Source organism: Salvelinus namaycush, chromosome 6, assembly GCF_016432855.1.
Source record: "Salvelinus namaycush isolate Seneca chromosome 6, SaNama_1.0, whole genome shotgun sequence".
Taxonomy (NCBI): Eukaryota; Metazoa; Chordata; class Actinopteri; order Salmoniformes; family Salmonidae; genus Salvelinus; species Salvelinus namaycush.
This window is the reverse complement of record NC_052312.1, coordinates 22,381,344-22,400,481: the sequence shown is the minus strand read 5'-3', so window position 1 is coordinate 22,400,481 and position 19,138 is coordinate 22,381,344. Positions and strand designations below refer to the sequence as shown.

Genomic DNA, 19,138 nt, shown 5'->3' with positions numbered 1-19,138 from the left:
CAGAAGTAGCCTGACTGCCATTAGGTACCGAGATGAGATCCTCAGACCTCTTGTGAGACCATATGCTGGTGCGGTTGGCCCTGGGTTCCTCCTAATGCAAGACAATGCTAGACCTCATGTGGCTGGAGTGTGTCAGCAGTTCCTGCAAGAGGAAGGCATTGATGCTATGGACTGGCCCGCCCGTTCCCCAGACCTGAATCCAATTGAGCACATCTGGGACATCATGTCTCGCTCCATCCACCAACACCACGTTGCACCACAGACTGTCCAGGAGTTGGCGGATGCTTTAGTCCAGGTCTGGGAGGAGATCCCTCAGGAGACCATCCGCCACCTCATCAGGAGCATGCCCAGGCGTTGTAGGGAGGTCATACAGGCACGTGGAGGCCACACACTACTGAGCCTCATTTTGACTTGTTTTAAGGACATTACATCAACGTTGGATCAGCCTGTAGTGTGGTTTTCCACTTTAATTTTGAGTGTGACTCCAAATCCAGACCTCCATGGGTTGATAAATTTGATTTCCATTGATACTTTTTGTGTTATTTTGTTGTCAGCACATTCAACTATGTAAAGAAAAAAGTATTTAATAAGAATATTTCATTCATTCAGATCTAGGATGTGTTATTTTAGTGTTCCCTTTATTTTTTTTGAGCAGTGTAGTTAGTGGTGTCATAGACATTGCTGGGAAGTAGCCTACTCACTTCAATAGTCACCAATGCATGGGGTCCAATTGTTGCAGATTCCACATAAAGCTAACATACATTGCTAGGCAGGCCAAAAGGCTATCTGGCAACTCTTTCAGACTGTTATTAACAATGATGTTAACTACTTGATAATGTCTCAGGTTAGCTCTGGTTCAAGGCGTTAGTGTCCGTTCATATAGTGAAGGAACGGACACTAACGCACTGGACCAGAGGTATCAACCAGGTCACCATACTTACCATGTTTGGTTGAACTTGAATTATCTTGATTTAGCTATTACCATTAATAAATGTAAGCAGGTGGTTGAAGTCAAACCTGTCTTAACCAGGATGCCCCTGGTCTGAATAATCGAGTTATTGTCCAAATGATCCAATTATTAGTTGGCTGCTACTAGTTAGCTAGTAACGTTAGCAAACCCGTTTTTTCAGTTTTTGGAGAAAAAAATTATGCCGATTGCTGGCAACTTGATTTTCCAGAACGGTTTGGTTAAATATGCAGTTTTTGTACGTGATTCTTTCGCCACAACAATCCTCGTCTTTGATTTTATTGAAAATATGACTAGTCATTCGCATGCTAATTAATTGCAACACCAATTTGCACCTGTATTGCTAGCCAGTAGTAGCTAGCTAGCAAGATAGGGAATGAGAAGTCCAATTCCACCTGCATTGCGAGAAATCCATCAACATAAATGTATTTTCAATTAGCATTAGACGAACGTTAGACAATAAGTTCTCAATGGTTTGATAAAATACTGTAATAATTTTAAATCGAAAAGGCATCGAAATGTGGCTAATCTTTGTGTCCGATGACTTCCATCTACAAACCATTCACCGTGTGAATTTGAATTTGGCGGAGCCCGCGTCGTGTTAATTATGACAGGTCGTAAAGAGCGCTCATCGGTCGTAATGACCAAATTTGTCCTGCAGATGGTAGTAAATTAAAGTCACTGATCATAACGAGATGATAAACAGTATCATTGCCATAGGACTCATTGATCAAACAAACAAGCAGCTATTTTTTAGATGCAGTTTGATCTCCATTTCTACAAGGTTCTACAAATATTATTTATACAGTATTTATTTGGTTAGTTTACACACCAAAAAATAATAACTTGATCAGACAGTAATATGTTTTATTATACAAGGTCAGACGTTTACTGTTATTCAATATCCTTTATTTCAGGGACCACAATTCCTATCTGTTTCATGATATCCTTTTCAGATTTCCACTTTTAGTAAAAGTCACTGTCATCATCATCAATGTCATAATCTATCACTTGTATTTCATCTTCTTTCTTCAATGTTTCCTTCTCTTCCTTATCTTCCTCCTTCTCGTCATTCTCTTCATCCTTCTTGGTCTCTTGATCTCTCTTCTGGCGATAGTCCCAGTATATCCCAGTCAAAGTCTTTGCTGCTTCCAGAGAGACTTTGAGTTTTCCCATCACCTCTTTCTCTACATCCACACTGACAACTATTTAGGGAAAGAGAGAGAGCGAGAGAGAGGGGGAGATGGAGAGAAGGAGAGAGGAAGAGAAAGAGGAGTGGTAGAGATAGAGGGGTGAGTAGAGTAAGAAATGCAGTGCATAAGGGAGGAAAGATTCTAGAATATGTCACAGAAATATTTACAACAATAGAAATATAGAATCTCACTGTCGATCTGCCGCTCGGTGATGTCATTTCCTGTCAGCAGCAGTTCCTGTAAGTCCAGGAAAGCGTGGCCAACGTCGGTACACTCCTCATCATCGTCATCATCATCATCCATTGGCTCGTTGACCACTGTGAACTTCAACCTGGGTAGACACACATTATAGCATGTATTGACTCTATTGAAAATGGCACATACACATTCATGGGTATCATCCAGTGATGGCTGGTGGCACTTTAAATTGGGGATGGGGTCATAGTAATGGCTGTAAAGGAATGAATGGAACGGTATCAAACACACATGTGTATGATACCATTACCATGATACCATGATACCATCACTCACTCTATCACTCACTCTATCACTCACTCTATCACTCACTCTATCACTCACTCTATCACTCACTCTATCACTCACTCACTCACTCACTCACTCACTCACTCACTCACTCACTCACTCACTCACTCACTCACTCACTCACTCACTCACTCACTCACTCACTCACTCACTCACTCACTCACTCACTCACTCACCTGCCCTGGTTTGGGTCAGTTCCCTCCAGCATGGAGTACAGGTACTGTCTTAGTGGGGCTGCCTCAGAGCTGTCCACATAGATGACTGGGAGAATGAGGGAAATATAGAATATATGGTGAGACAGGGAATTTGAGCATCAACACCTACACCCGTCCAAACACACACAGACACACCTCGTGTGAAGTTGTAATGTATCTCCTCCCCGTCCGATGGTTTACGGAGGGACATGGGTGTCTCTGTGGTTTCCATGGGAACTCCCAGGAGGCGGTACTCCACATAGACGCGCTGCACTGACTCATCGAGAGCCACTCGGGAGGTGGGCTCAAAAGAGAGAGAGAGAATCTCCACTCTCAACTTGTCTCCCTGGAACACAGAAATAAAGATTTAAAGGAAATTTGAGAAAAATGTAAGATGTCTATTTTCTATTTTTCTCATTCTCACCTTAATCAATCAGTTGGTCACCAGACCCAATCGATTGATACATTGATTGATTGATTCTTACCTTTCTGATTCTCCTTGAAGATGGAGGAATAATGATGACATCACTACGGTTGGAGGTCCTTGATTCTCTGGATTCCATGACCTCACTATCCACTTGGGCTACAGAGGGAAGTAGAACCAATGACTGTTCATGACATCAGGATATTCTTATTCAACTCCAGGACAAGAGTACTTTATTGTTCTTAAATAGCATACAGATAGCACTGTAATGAATGATCACCTTTGTCACTTTTTTCCTCCTGGTCCTCCTCCTCCTCTTCCATAGACACCTGTTCCAGTGAGGGGATGTCCTGAGAGGGAGGAAGAGATAAAGATGTCAAACGTTCACTCTTAACGTATGATGATCAAATCATTATACTGTTTCTCTATTCCTTGCAGTCCTTTTAGTCTTACCTTTTAAATGTGATCTTGCTTTTGCAATTATTCCCTATAATTTGTTATCATTATTTTTTAAAGTAAAAAAAAAAATATATATTTAACCTTTATTTAACTAGAAGAGTCAATTAAGAACAAATTCTTATTTACAACGACGGCCAAAACCGGACAACGCTAGGCCAATTGCGCGCCGCTCTATGGGACTCCCCAGTCACAGCTGGTTGTGATACAGCTTGGATTCGAACCAGGGTGTCTGTAGTGACGCCTCTAGCGCTGAGATGCAGTGCCTTAGACCGCTGCGCCACTCGGGAGCCCAATTGTCTTTCCTACATGTTAGCATTGCTTATGGCCATTGTCTGCATTCAAATTTTTGCTATACTATCTATATCCACTCACCTTAAAATAACTCTTATCATCGCTGGCGGAACTCCTGGAGGAACGAGCTGAGTCAGGTCGAGATGGGGTCAACTCTGACACAGGCGAACTCTGACCTCTGACCTCAGGTAGCCTCAGAGGGGTCGCCTGCTTCTGGGAGGGTGTGGCTTGACTCGTCCCAGGTGTCAGAAGGAGTGTGGCAGGTGATCTAAGAGGCGTGGCCCGTTTTCTCGCTGGAGACTGGAGGGGTGTGGCGACACTGGGTTCCGGGGATGTCACAGGTGTGGCTCGCTCTGATTGGGCGTCGGGTTGGGGTAATCGCAGCTTGATTGGTGGAGGACGGGGCTTGGGCTAACAGGTACAGAGAGTTATAACTCAGTATCTCTGAGTTTTTCAAATCTCATAATAGAGCAAATACTTTGTTGCATATTCAGATGATAATGGTTGGTTGTTTGTGTGCAAGTGTGTTCCATACCTGAATGCTGGTCTCTTTTTGTGCAGCAGGTCTGTCCACTCTGGGCTCAACAGCCTTTGACTGAAATAAGGAGAATATAACGAGAGGTAGAAAAAGGTTGCAAGAGCAAGGAGATGCTAACAATTAATGTGACCAGTCTATGTAAAAATTAAATGTGAACCATACCTTCACCCTAGGCTTGGCAATAGGCCTCGGCAGTTCCTCTGCTCTCTCGCTCCTCCTCTCCATCGCTCTCTCCATCCTGTCCATCTCCTTGTGTCTTTGGGTGCTGCCCTCTGGTGGTTGGAAGGGGTAAATCCATCGTATGAACACGCGGACCATCCCCCGCGGACCGCCACCCGTGTCCCTCAGAACATAGTCACCTGAGAGTAAGGAAGGAATTAAAGAAGGGAGGAAGGAAGGAAGCAAGGTACAGATGGAAGCGAGGTATAGCAGGAAGCATGGCTTCGGGGTGCGACCAAAGTTTCCCCTAGGTACAGATCTAGGATCAGCTTCATGACACAAACTGTTTACACCCCTCTTGTTGACGGAGAGAACATTTTGCAGGTTTAAGCTTATATCCTGCAATTATATACATTTTGCCATAGGATGGAGACTTTTTTTGGTGCGTTTTAAATCTAATTTCCTTCAACTCTACACATTTTGTCATGGTGTGCAGAGACAATTTTGCAGATTTAAAGCTAATTTCCTGCAGTTCTACACATTTTGCCATCTCTTATGTGTGTTCATGTGATATTTGAGTCACTCAAACATTACAGCACAATCATTTGGCAAAAAAAAACTAGCTAAAAAAAATGTTATACAGTTATACAGTGAGGAAAAAAAGTATTTGATCCCCTGCTGATTTTGTACGTTTGTCCACTGACAAAGAAATTATCAGTCTATAATTTTAATGGTAGGTTTATTTGAAAAGTGAGAGACAGAAAACAACAAAAAAATCCAGAAAAACACATGTCAAAAATGTTATAAATTGATTTGCATTTTAATGAGGGAAATAAGTATTTGACCCCTCTGCAAAACATGACTTAGTACTTGGTGGCAAAACCCTTGTTGGCAATCACAGAGGTCAGACGTTTCTTGTAGTTGGCCACCAGGTTTGCACACATCTCAGGAGGGATTTTGTCCCACTCCTCTTTGTAGATCTTCTCCAAGTCATTAAGGTTTCGAGGCTGACGTTTGGCAACTCGAACCTTCAGCTCCCTCCACAGATTTTCTATGGGATTAAGGTCTGGAGACTGGCTAGGCCACTCCAGGACCTTAATGTGCTTCTTCTTGAGCCACTCCTTTGTTGCCTTGGCCGTGTGTTTTGGGTCATTGTCATGCTGGAATACCCATCCACAACCCATTTTCAATGCCCTGGCTGAGGGAAGGAGGTTCTCACCCAAGATTTGACGGTACATGGCCCCGTCCATCGTCCCTTTGATGCGGTGAAGTTGTCCTGTCCACTTAGCAGAAAAACACCCCAAAAGCATAATGTTTCCCCTCAATGTTTGACGGTGGGGATGGTGTTCTTGGGGTCATAGGCAGCATTCGTCGACCTCCAAACACGGCGAGTTGAGTTGATGCCAAAGAGCTCCATTTTGGTCTCATCTGACCACAACACTTTCACCCAGTTGTCCTCTGAATCATTCAGATGTTCATTGGCAAACTTCAGACGGGCATGTATATGTGCTTTCTTGAGCAGGGGGACCTTGCTGGCGCTGCAGGATTTCAGTCCTTCACGGCGTAATGTGTTACCAATTGTTTTCTTGGTGACTATGGTCCCAGCTGCCTTGAGATCATTGACAAGATCCTCCCGTGTAGTTCTGGGCTGATTCCTCACCGTTCTCATGATTATTGCAACTCCACAACGTGAGATCTTGCATGGAGCCCCAGGCCGAGGGAGATTAACAGTTATTTTGTGTTTCTTCCATTTGCGAATAATCGCACCAACTGTTGTCACCTTCTCACCAAGCTGCTTGGCGATGGTCTTGTAGCCCATTCCAGCCTTGTGTAGGTCTACAATCTTGTCCCTGACATCCTTGGAGAGCTCTTTGGTCTTGGCTATGGTGGAGAGTTTGGAATCTGATTGATTGATTGCTTCTGTGGACAGGTGTCTTTTATACAGGTAACAAGCTGAGATTAGGAGCACTCCCTTTAAGAGTGTGCTCCTAATCTCAGCTCGTTACCTGTATAAAAGACACCCGGGAGCCAGAAATCTTTCTGATTGAGAGGGGGTCAAATACTTATTTCCCTCATTAAAATGCAAATCAATTTATAACATTTTTGACATGTGTTTTTCTGGATTCTTTTGTTGTTATTCTGTCTCTCACTGTTCAAATAAACCTACCATTAAAATTATAGACTGATCATTTCTTTGTCAGTGGGCAAACATACTAAATCAGCTGGGGATCAAATACTTTTTTCCCTCACTGTAGATAGCTCTCTAAGGTCTGCAATGACTGACATGACAAGAGGAAAACTGCTGATTCACTACCCAGAATTGCACCTTGTGCATTCAACGATTACAACTTTCAGGAGTACGTTGAAAGCCGGACTGAGTTCCATAGGGGGGGGGGGCACAGTTTGGGAACTAGGGGGGGGGGCACAGTGGGAACCACAGACCTTTAGGATGAGTCACCTGAGAGGTCAGAGCATGAAGGTGAGACATACTTTTTATTTCTATGAATCAATATGATCTATTTTGTCTTTAACAATGTGAAGAGTTTAAGGGTTTGCAGGGTTTTACTCCAGCTCAGCACTAAGACACCTGGCGGATCTAATCAAGGGCACCCTGTAGCTCTACAGAATTGGTGATAGATAGGGTAGGATTACGGTTGATGACAACTGTCATTTTCTCACCTCTGATAGGTCGTCCTGCTGCCAGCGGGCGGAGTGGTATGGGTGTCTTGGCCAGGTAAGCAGGTGGAGTCTGATCATCATTGTCATCGAACACATAGACCCAGAGACTACCCCCTCTTAGGTACTCCAGAACGTCAGTGGTCACGGCCAGAGGGTAGCTGACCGTGTCGTTGAACAGTGGGTTGGCGCTGCACGGTATTGTGGGGGAAGCGTGAGGCGGCAGGTCGTAGAGACGGTACACGAGGTAGGAGTCCGGAAGTAGTTCCGGCCAGCGGGCTCTTAGACCCACGCAATGCTCTAGCACCACCTCCAGCTCATTGGGTATACCTCCGCCATAGTCAAATAGCTCCTGCTGTAGTGGAAAATAACATTGTGCTCTGCATGAATTCAACCACCCAGTGAATCTTTGGTCTTTTAAGAGCAGAGCTAGGCTTACAATATTCCAGTAACTTTCCCCAAATTCCCAGGTTTTACAGAAATCCCAGTTAGAAGATTCCTGGAATCAGGAGGGAATAAGCTGGATATCAGGACATCTTCCAAGTAGGATTTCTATAAAACCTGGGGATTTTAAATGACAGACCTGTTGTAAAATTGTCTCAGTAGCCTACCTCGCGCACACTGTCCTCCAAGCCTAGACCTCTCTGGGCCCAGATGGGGCTCCACTGTCTCTGTGGACTGATGGCCCTTCTGTCCATCAGTCTGTCTGTCATTCTGTCTGCTCCTCTCTCTATCCGTCTGTCTGCTCCTCTCTCTATCCGCCTGTCTGCTCCTCTCTCTGTCATTCTGTCCGTTCCTCTCTCTATCAGTGTGTCCATGGGCTCCGCAGGAGGGAAGAGACGCATCCAAAAGTCCAGGATCCCTATGACATCTCCCTCAGAGCCTTCAAGGGATAATAGGTGAGTCTCAATGAGGGGCGCAATCATACTGGTTTACACAGTATGTCATATTACTGGTATACTGTATATCTAATGTTTCAGTTCTACTGGCCCACATTTGCATGGCCTCGCATAGTGTCTGCTAATAATGATGCACATTAGAACACATAAATAATAAATTGTGGCTATAACAATGGTTGATCCATGATAGCTGAAACCGTTGTTGCTGCAATATAATGACACCAGGTGATGCTAAGACTTACCTGCGATGTTGACTCGTCCGCTCACCCGCTCCCCTCTCCTCTCTACCGCTCCAACCAGTGGCACCTGCGCCCCCCCTCGGGTCACGAAACGCACCCCTCCCAATGCCTGGTGCAGCTCCACCAGCACCCCTCCCCCCTGACCCCCCAGCCTCCCCAAATCACGAGCAGAGAGGGGGTACTTCGATGTGAATCCGTAGTTGGGTTGCCCTCCCGAAACCAGGGGTGTGGAGTGCATTTCAAAGTCCAGGAGGGCGTAGGTGCAAAAGGTCACAACCGCTTCACCTTTTGACCCCGCCCCTTTCCGGGCGCCCCCCATGGTCCGTAGCCCCCCAGGGGTGAAGGCTGCCCCCCTGAGGTGGATCTCCAAAAGGGACTCCCCCGCTCGTAGTTGAGAGAAAGTGGTGTCGTCTTCAATGGGCTGTACCACTTCCTGGTCCCCCCCCGGCCAGGTGTACTGTAGTGGTATGTTCCGTTTGTAGTTCCTAGGGCTGTAGGCTAACTCCTTCAGCTGAGCTTTAAAGAAGAAGAAAAAAAAGTGATTTTAAAGCTTTAGTAGATGACGCTCAATTACATTTTTGATATTAAAGGAATAATTCACTCAAAACTATATTTTTGTATTTTTTTCATTTCTGCCCAAAATGTTTTGCATGTCAGCAGTCAAGTTTTCAAGATATTGGACTTTTAAAAAGAAAAGTGTAACTTGCCACATCATGAAAATGAATCATATGATGCAAAACGCATCATCATGATGATGTGGCAAGTAATGCCGCGTTCACGTGCTAGTCAGAACGAGGAAACTCTGACATTTCCAACTTGCTAACTATTGTAGTTATACACTTGCCGCGTTCAATGAATCAGCAAGTCGGAAAGTTCAGAGTTTCCTCGTTCTGACTAGCATGTGAACGCGGCATTAGACTTTGCTTCTTGTAAATCATATATCTTGAAAACTTGACTGCTGACATGCAAAACATTTTGGGACTGTATCAACATTAGACTAATGAAAGAAATACGACAGATCATTTTTGAGTGGATTATTCCTTTAAAGAATAATTATTTAGATACCATTTGAATGAATTAGTGATATCTTATTCAAACATTGTAAGTCGTCACACTTTATTATAGGGATCACATATTGAGGTACTATGCCCTTATGAGTCCCACATTGAGACCGCTTACTAAGAGTCTGTTTCTTGTGTAACTTGCTCTTATGGCTTACAATGAGGTTATTAAGGATTGGCCGGTAAAACATGACTTGTAATGTTTGAATTAGAAAACACTTCATTGAGACCTAATATATGGCTAATAAGACATTATAAAGGCCTTAAAAGCTACTAATATACACACTTATAAACTACAAATTAGTGGCTAATATGTGTACCTTCAAATAAAGTGTAGCCACATTCTTCTTACCTTGTAAAGTGTTGATTTGCAAGGCTCTTCTTCCAAGTAGTTTATCTTTCTCCGCTACCCTCCTCTTGGTCTCCTCCCTCTCTCTTTCTGCTCTCTCTATCATTGTGTTCAACTCAGCCTGTGACAGGACAGGAATAGGAAGGAGAACAGAGGAGAGGGGGTTAAGATGGAAGGAAGGAAGGGAAGAGGAGAGTATTGAAGATAACCTTTATAATTACCTTTGTGCGTATGCAAGCGTCCATGCGTGCCTGTGTGTGTGTGTGTTAATAATAGTAATAATAATAATACATGGGATTTATATATCTCTTTTCAAGGACCTATACAATTATAGAAATTTGAAAGAAAAACAGGTAGCCCTATCTGCCTACCTGCAAATCATTATTGATGCGGTGCTGCAGTAACAGTAAGTCTCTGGTCTTCTGTAATTCTAACACAGTCTCTGCTTGGGATGCCTGGAGGTCCCTCAGCTCTCTGGATGAGTCCTCCACCTTCGCATCAATCCCTAGGAACCGCAGACCCTCACGGCCCTCCTGCTGTAGCCTAAATGTCTACGAAAGGCATTACAAAATGCACAGTAAGAGAGAACGTTAATAAGGTTTAAAGGACCTCTTATATTGTTACCTCGTTATATTGTCGTTATTTAACTAATCTGAGAAGGCACTAACCTTAATCTGTATCAGGGTTTCACTGAGGTCCTCAACACTCATGTCAAACTCCTGAGAGAAACGGAGGGAAAAAGAAGAAAAAGAAGAGAGAATGGGGAGACATGAAAAACGGAGCAAAACTGTTTTATAACATACAGTATATTACTAAGTTGATATTAACATATTCTTAACATGTTATTCATGTCAATAATAACCTCCCACCTTTGTGACTGAGTCCAGTTTCTCCTGCAGTGATGTCACTTCCTGTCTGTACTGTAGAACTTCCTGTTCCATTCGATCATGTTTTCCTCTAATCGACTCAACGGACTCTATGAAAATTCATATAAAAATAATTGTCAAACAATAGAATAGACTGCCTATGATATTTAGAACACAATTGATACCCAATAAGTCATGAGTTTTTCTAGACCACGTGACCTGACCAGGAAAAACCCTAGGTCCTAGTTATATGCCAGGGCTTTGTCCAAACGGCACCCTATTCCCCATGTAGTGCACTAAAATTGGGAATAGCCAGTGTACCATTTGAGACACAGCCTAGGTCAGGTCACATGGCCAAGAAGAAACTCTTGGCTTTACCAATAAGCAGTACTGAACTTAATCTCTCTCTCCTTCACCTCTCTCCCTCTCCTGTTGTTCCTCTATCCTCTCTTTGTCCCGTTGCAACCTTTCTTTCTCCTCTTCCAGCCTCCCTCGTTCCTCCCTCTCCACTCGCAGAATCTCCTCAAGCCGTTTTATGTCCATCCTCCAGATCTCCTCTTTCTCTCTCTCCCTATCTTTTTCCAGCTCTCTCTCTCTGTCCACCTTCTCCTCCGCATGACTGTGGACAGATAAAGTGCTGAGAAGGAGAGAGAGAGAGAGAGCGAGCGAGAGCGAGAGAGAGAGCGAGAGAGAGAGAGAGAGAGAGAGAGAGAGATGGACAGGTGAAGAAAGACAAAGACAGAAACAGTGTCGGTCCATTTACTATAGTTAGTTAATTCCTCACCTCTCCAGGAGTGTATCATAGCTGTCCTTCAGTAGATTCTTCTCTCCTTCCAGGTCTGACACTCTCTCTTGGAACTGAATAGAATAGTATAAAGTTAGAAGTATTTGGCCTTGTATCAATGGGTAGGGAGGGAGAACTTCTACCTACTTCCTCCACCCCTACTTGCAGACTCGTTGCAATACCTCCTCGAGGGCTTGCATAGAAAGAGTGGCAGCGGTGAGCTGTCCCTCCAGTGTCAACGCTCTCTGTCTCTCTTGTTTCAGCTGTTCACTCAGCTCCTCTACCTTCTCCAGCAATGCCCCCTGGCTCTCCTTCAGTGACCTCTGACCCTTTAGCGGACATATGGAATATTAGACGGTCAATACAAGTTCTTTCATGTTATTGGCTGATTGTTCATAGTTACACTGAAGGTTTCTCTTACTACCTCTTCCAATTGAGCTTCATAAGCCTAGAATGGGGGGGGGGGGGGGGGGGGGGGGGGGGGGAGAGGGAGAGAAACAGGGTAGAGGTTGTCAGTTTCTCATCATGATGAAGTGAAAGAATGGATGAACGAGGTAGAGAGAGCCCTCACCTCTTGCAACACGTTGAACTTCTCCTGACTGACACGCAGGGCAGCGCTCTTGTCTGACAGATGCTTCTGCAGGCGGATCATGTCCACATTGTCCTTTATAGTGATCCTGGAGAAGGAAAAGGTCCTCGTTTAGATTCACAACATACTACAGCTCAGAGGTGTGCTAAGAAGTAGGAATGGGTAAGTGTGTGTGTGTGTGTGTGTGTGTGTGTGTGTGTGTGTGTGTGTGTGTGTGTGTGTGTGTGTGTGTGTGTGTGTGTGTGTGTGTGTGTGTGTGTGCAAGCATGCTTGTGTGTGTGTGAACTTCCCCCACCTGTGTCCGCCGGCCTGTTGTCTCCTCATCTCTTTCATACTGTCCTCTATCTCTCTCTCCTTCTCCCCAAGTGTGTCTCTCAGGGACTGGGCAGCCTGCTCCAGCTCTGTCACCCTCACCTTCTGGGTCTCGATCACACTGGACCTGCTGGATCAAAGAGGAAAGAAGACGGAGAAATATAGGAGGGAGAGGAAAGAGGAGTAGTTATGCTTCTGGTAAGGTAAGATCACACAGGCCACACAGCAAAGCATTGTCATCTATGGGTCTGTTAGTGTACTGTTAGGAAATTGATGTGGTTTCATAGTAATACCACTTAGAATGAAGCAATGTATTAAATGACGCATGTATTCTAAGTGGTTTGCTTGTGTGGATATTGGAACATAGCCTATGAATCTGCCTCATGGGTTGCTTGCCTAACTACATCAGGGTGGTTTGCAATTATAATGGGCTGTTTTTATGCAGACAGGCATTCACTCACGGACCTGAGGAGCGTATGTCTGTTTAGGAGTGGTACAGTAGTGGAGGGGTGGGAGGGAAGAACGTTGGACGAATGTTGGACACTTGCTTCTCTACTCAACTGTTTTTTTGCTCATGGTCTCTTGCGTGCATACACGCACCCACTCTCTCCCTCTCCCTCTCTCCTTACAATGTCTCTATCGCTCCTCTGGTGTCCTCCAGGCTGAGGCCGTAGCGGGGCGGAGCTGTCTGTGCTGCTTGTCTGACTCCCCCCTGCCCATCCATTCCCCGCCCTGAAAGGAGAAAGGGGGAAAGGTGTCCTGTGTTGAAATGCATATTTCCTTAATTCCTCCATTATGATTGGATCAGTGAAAGCCTACAGAGGATCCACTGGATAGCTTTCACCAATTTAGTCAATCGATCAAATGTATTTTATAAAGCCCTTTTTTACACCAGCAGTAGTCACAAAGTGGTATACAGAAACCCAGCCTAAAACCTCAAAGAGCAAGCAATGCAGATGCAGAAGCACAGTGGCTAGGAAAAACTCCCTAGAAAGGCAGGAATCTAGGAAGAAACCTAGAGAGGAACAAAGCTCTGAGGGGTGGTCACTCCTCTTTGGCTGTACCAGGTAGAGATTTAGTCCTGTCACATCAGTGATGACGTACAGGGAGGGAGGACAATAAATAGAATTTCATAAACAATACTGTGTAGAATTATTTTCACATAGATGACTCAAAATACATGACTCAAAATATCGCTCTATAGTTACACAGACAGCTAAGTACCTCTGAGTCTGTGGTAACTCCGTCCAGGCCCCATGTCCATGATGTGCTGCCTGGCCATGCTGAGTTTGCTCTGCAGTGCCCCCTTCTGGCTCTCCAGGGTGGCCACACGCGCCTCCAGCTCCTGGATCATCTCCTCCATGTCCCCCTCCCTGACCCTGGTACCGGCCTCACCCGGACGCCCCTCCCTTAGACGCATCAGCTTGGTGGACATCCTGAGGAGAGAGGACATAGAGGATATACATTGGGTGGTCTGGTTCAGCTGGGTTGTGTTCATTAGGGCACACCGTAGCAAAATGTTATGTAATGCAGAACAAAAAGAAGCGTGTCTCATTGGACAAGTACCTGCGTAGCCTCTGTTCCTGTGTGCGTGTGTGCTGTCTCAGTAGGTTGTTCTCCTCTTGCAGACGGAAACACTGGTCCTCCAGCTGCTCCCTGGGCACCTGGAACACCCTCTGACGGTCTGATGGAGAGGAGGAAGAAAAAGAGGGAAGAAGGAGAGGGAAAATAAGGGAATGGAACAGAGGTGAGGAAAAGTGTGGGGGGAGTGAAAGAGAAAGGGGAGAATGAGGGGAAAGAGAGAGGGAATAAAGAGAGAGGGAGAGGTGGAAGAAACTGACAGTGAAGAAGAGGAGAAAGAAATGTAATTAAGAGGGATGAAAGAGAGAGGGAAGAAAAAGAGAGGAAGAGACTAGAGAAGAAAGACAAGAGAAGGAAGAAAGACAGGAGAAGGAAGAAAGATAGAGAAGGGATTAGAGGTGAAACATTCCCAGAAATAGATACATTGTCATTTTGATCTGTGAGTTCCTGGTTTTGATCTGTGAGTTCCTGGTTTTGTTTGACCTTTTAACTTGAGCACCTGTGGTTTCTTCCATGACCTTCCATCTCTCACAGAGTCTGGCAAAGGAGAGACAGACAGAAAGCGAAGGAGACAGGGTGTTAAACCACATTGCTTCAATCAAATCTATTTATTTCCTGATACTAACATTTGATACGACATGAATGTAAAATGTAAATGCACTGTTTTGTTCAGTTACTCATTTCTTCTGCATTCTTTTCTTCTCTTCTCCCCCCCACTCCCTCCCATCTCACTCTCCCCCACTCCATCCTTTTTACCTGGTACGGTGGGCATCAGCCCTCCTCTCATCAGCCCTACGTCCCTCACTGGTAGATCCCCAGCTGTCTCGTCCACTGTCAGAGACATGATTGGTCCTAATGAAGGTTCAGCCAATCACAATGCTTCTTTCTATGGAGATGGGGCCCTGGTGGTGATGTCATCACAGAGGATGGGACTGACATCACACGTAGTGGGTCGGTATGATCACAGAATCCTTTTTCTTTTGGTGCTTTCTGATAAACGACAGAATACGATGCAGTAGACTTCCAAATATTATGTTTGTTGTTCCTTACAATAATTTCTGAGCTAGGAGAAAACACACAGATGACTCATACATGACAGACAATAGATCTTAAGAAATATGCCTATTTACTCTGTACTTTTAACATAAACAATAGTAAGGGCCTTACCTTTGAGCATATTACCTCTACTTCACTGACATTTCAAGCCCAGGCATTAAGCTGAATTCATTTTACAGCTCATTGAGCACAGCACAGTGTCAGCATGGTAGCTAGCAGTGTTGTCACCTACCTGTTTCGTCACAGTAGCATCCAGGTAATCCAAAACGAAATGTGAAGTTACAGAAGAAGTGTTGATGATGATAAAGTCGATGCTGTTAAATGTTATGATGACGATACCAATTATGAAAATGAAGTAGTTGAGGGTTACATTTGGTCCAGTCACAATCTTCCAGGCACTATAAGTGTCTCTAACTCAGCTACTATGATAGAGCCCAATAGAACTAATCCTTAGAATCCCTCCCCCCACTTCTCTCTCTCTCTCTCTCTCTCTCTCTCTCTCTCTCTCTCTCTCTCTCTCTCTCTCCCTTTGTGTACAGCCTCCAGCCTGTCTCATTTTTTGTCCCAAATGGCACCCTATTTAGTACACTACTTTTGACCAGAGCCCGATGGACACTATGTAGAGAATAGGTTGCCATTTTGGACACAGTCTTAGTGTCCCACCTGCTCCTATACTAATCCTATCTCAGTCTTAATCTGATTAGCTAGGCTGAAGGAATGGTCTAGGATGAAGTTAGACACTGGGGTCAGTTTTTAGGTTTTGGCTTAACTGGCTGAGGTTAGGATTAGGAGAGGATAAACTGATCCTAGATATGTACAGACAACTGGGCAAGGAGGAGAGGGTGAGAGGGGGAGAGGAAGAGAGGTGGACAGGGGCACTTGTGGTTATTAGGTGAAGGGGGAGGAGGAGGGAAGGAAAGGAAGAAGGAGAGATACATGACATTAGCAACATGCATGCCCTGCCCACCTGAGGATCTTTCCTTTTCAGCAATCTATTTCCTGTGTTTGAGGGGTGCAAAATCCACTTGTCACCTAATCAGTGGCAACCCGTCATTAACGGCAGGTGGGGCAGAACCTGTTTTGAGCCCCACATTTTTAGCAAAAAAAGTATAAATATTAATACGTGACACATATCAGTTCGCAAACAATGTAAAAAAATTAAAATATCATTGAGTTAATAAAGCCGCATACAAACATGGTCTCTTTTTTGTTTTCTTGAGTAAGGCAGCTCCGAAATGCAGGTGTTTCAGCCTAACTCTTTCTGTGGTGGTGGTGGGGCAAGCCAGCAGAAAATACGGAGCGTTGCGCCGTGATTGGCTCAGTGTTCTGTCACTGGGGACACTACGTCACTGCAAAGTCTAAGGGTAGACATAGAAAATTCTAGCTCTTTGGGAGCTGCCATAGAGTTACATTAGAAGGTCATTGGCCACAGATAAAATGATGTCAAATCACGTTATATGTACAGTAGCTTCGATTGGACTGATCATGTCAATATCATACTTTCAAAACCTTAGCTAGCAGTCATCATCATGAATCAAGTCAACAATCTACTGGCAAATCCTTTTCAAGCCTTGTCATATGAGGATAAATAATGAAGAGAAATTATAGATAAAACGTATCATGGACATAAACATTACACAACAAGTTGGAAATCGCAAATTCAACAATGAGTGGTTTGGAAGGAAGTGAATACAGCTCCAAAAATGTATTGTATGCTGCTGCATAAATTATGTAATATGTCAGGGAGATATGTATACCGTAGCAAGGAAAGTAATACTAAGTGTATGTTGTGTAGTAACCTGTTAGTAGCCCATGTGCCTCTCGCTAATAATTTGGTCCCTTTTCTGGTCTTGATTTCGCTTACTGTTCTCACTTGGTGGTGCACATGTAGCCTATAGCCTGTTTTAGAGAAATGTAACCATTGAATAGTGTATGAGCTTTCATTGTCTGCTTCCGTTATTTATCCTACGGTTCTGACTTGGTGTACAGGGAGAATAAGGTAAGAACGGGCCATGTTCTGAATTCTGTCGATGTATATTTCAAAAGTGCTGAACAAATAGTTATATTGACAACGTCCGTCCTAGCTCGCTCATTAATGTCTTAATCGAAATTACGGATTGCCTCTTGTCCGCTCATCGTTCCCTTATGCCATAGTTTGTACATCTCAATTGTCAGTAGAAACCACATTTGTTTAAACAAGTCAGCCATATCAGCTATGTTTTTTAAAAAGGCAGTAAATGAGGCTGAATTAACTGTTTCGATGCCAGACAAGGCTCCGCTGATAGCCAGGTGTAGCAGTGGTAAGGTGTTGGGACTGCTGTTGGGACAGCTTTATGTAGGCCCAAACAGTTTGTGGGCACCGTTTGTCACCATTATAGTGCAATTAATGTATTGTTTAGTGTTGTGTTGTGTAGTGGCTTTGCTAGCATGCATATTTTGTTGTTTGTTTTGCCACACCAAGATATACATGCTAAAATTGCTACTGCACCTAAATCTCACTGGATTGATTGCTTTCAAAATCCAGGTGTCACTTAAATCTTTCCCACTGTTGCTTGTAACATTAGTGTTTTCCCGTTAACATAACGACCGTGGAAACATTTGTAATGACCTGTCAAACACACTCCGGTAATGGCTAAAATGGGCTCAATGGAATACATTGGCTTTCTGTTGCATCGATAAGAGCGCTAATGCTTCGCTCGACAGTTACATCACAAGAAAGAGAAGAAAGATAACTTTATTTTGGTGGGTGTTCATTTTTTGTGCAATTGAAAAAGTAAGATTTAATACAGTTGAAATGTTTACAAATGAAAGCAACTTCCAAAAATTAACACTCGAATTATAGTGATATTATGTCTGATCTCGCAAATGTACACTACCAGTAAAAAGTTTGGACACACCTACTCATTCAAGGGTATTTCTTTATTTTAATTATTTTATACATTCTAGAATACACACATATGGAATCATGTAGTAACCAAAAAAGTGTTAAACAAATCTAAATCTATTTTATATTTGTAGCCAGTGCGTAACTGGCTGCAGGGAAGTCAGGTGCAGGAGAGCATAATTGGGTAGCAAACGGAGCCCTTTATTATGGCGAACATACACACGGCACTAAGAAAACTAAACAAATACGGGTTGACATAACCTGGCGCAAACCAGTCTGACGTGCACATACACGTAACAACAAACAATTCCACACACAGACATGGGGGGAACAGAGGGTAATATACATTCAGTCTGATGAGGGAATGTGAACCAGGTGTGCGGGAAAACAAGACAAAACAAATGGAAAATGAAAGGTGGAGCGGCGATGGCTAGAAGACCGGTGACGTCGACCCCCGAACGCCGCCCGAACAAGGAGAGGAACCGACCTCGGCGGAAGTCGTGACAATATTTGAGATTCTTCAAAGTAGCCACCATTTGCCTTGATGACAGCTTTGCACACTCATGGCATTCTCTCAACCAGCTTCACCTGCAATGCTTTTCCAACAGTCTTGAAGGAGTTCCCACATAAGCTGAGCACTTGTTGACTGCTTTTCCTTCACTCTGCGGTCCAACTCATACCAAACCATCTCAATTGGTTTGAGTTCGGGCGATTGTGGAGGCCAGGTCATCTGATGCACTACTCCATCACTCTCCTTCTTGGTCAAATAGCCCTTACACAGCCTGGAGGTGTGTTGGGTCATTGTTCTGTTGAAAAACAAATGATAGCGCAAACCAGATGGGATGGCGTTTCGCTGCAGAATGCTGTGGTAGCCATGCTGGTTGTGTGCCTTTAATTTTAAATCAATCACTGACAGTGTCACCAGCAAAGCACTCCCACACCATCACACCTCCTCCTCCATGCTTCACAGTAGGGTACCACACATAAGGAGAACATCCGTTCACCTACTCTGCGTCTCACAAAGACACAGCGGTTGGAACCAAAAATCTCAAATTTGAACTCATCAGACCAAAG

General features: G+C 44.2%; 1 protein-coding gene across 1 annotated transcript; it reads right to left on the bottom strand.

The window, feature by feature from the left end:
* Positions 1 to 1,828: 1,828 nt before the first annotated feature.
* Positions 1,829 to 10,944, bottom strand: rpgrip1 (RPGR interacting protein 1). The gene is made up of 16 exons (XM_038995291.1): positions 10,862 to 10,944; positions 10,661 to 10,711; positions 10,364 to 10,543; positions 9,996 to 10,152; positions 8,586 to 9,098; positions 8,056 to 8,327; positions 7,448 to 7,799; positions 4,772 to 4,968; positions 4,607 to 4,666; positions 4,153 to 4,482; positions 3,602 to 3,671; positions 3,383 to 3,480; positions 3,054 to 3,243; positions 2,880 to 2,964; positions 2,352 to 2,491; positions 1,829 to 2,172 (listed from the first exon to the last, which is right to left on the bottom strand). The coding sequence occupies exons 1-16, from the start codon at positions 10,931 to 10,933 to the stop codon at positions 1,934 to 1,936; spliced, it is 3,006 nt and encodes a 1,001-aa protein (XP_038851219.1). The 5' UTR covers positions 10,934 to 10,944; the 3' UTR covers positions 1,829 to 1,933.
* Between the last annotated feature and the right edge of the window lie 8,194 nt (positions 10,945 to 19,138).

Bases quoted from the DNA above. Each gene is read 5' to 3' on its own strand.
- rpgrip1 (XM_038995291.1), bottom strand. From the start codon at position 10,933: ATGGAACAGGAAGTTCTACAGTACAGACAGGAAGTGACATCACTGCAG. The intron at 9,099-9,995 runs GTAAGAAGAATG...TCTTCTTTAAAG, and splicing joins GCAAATCAACACTTTACAAG to CTCAGCTGAAGGAGTTAGCC. The intron at 2,965-3,053 runs GTGTGTCTGTGT...TCATTCTCCCAG, and splicing joins ACATTACAACTTCACACGAG to TCATCTATGTGGACAGCTCT.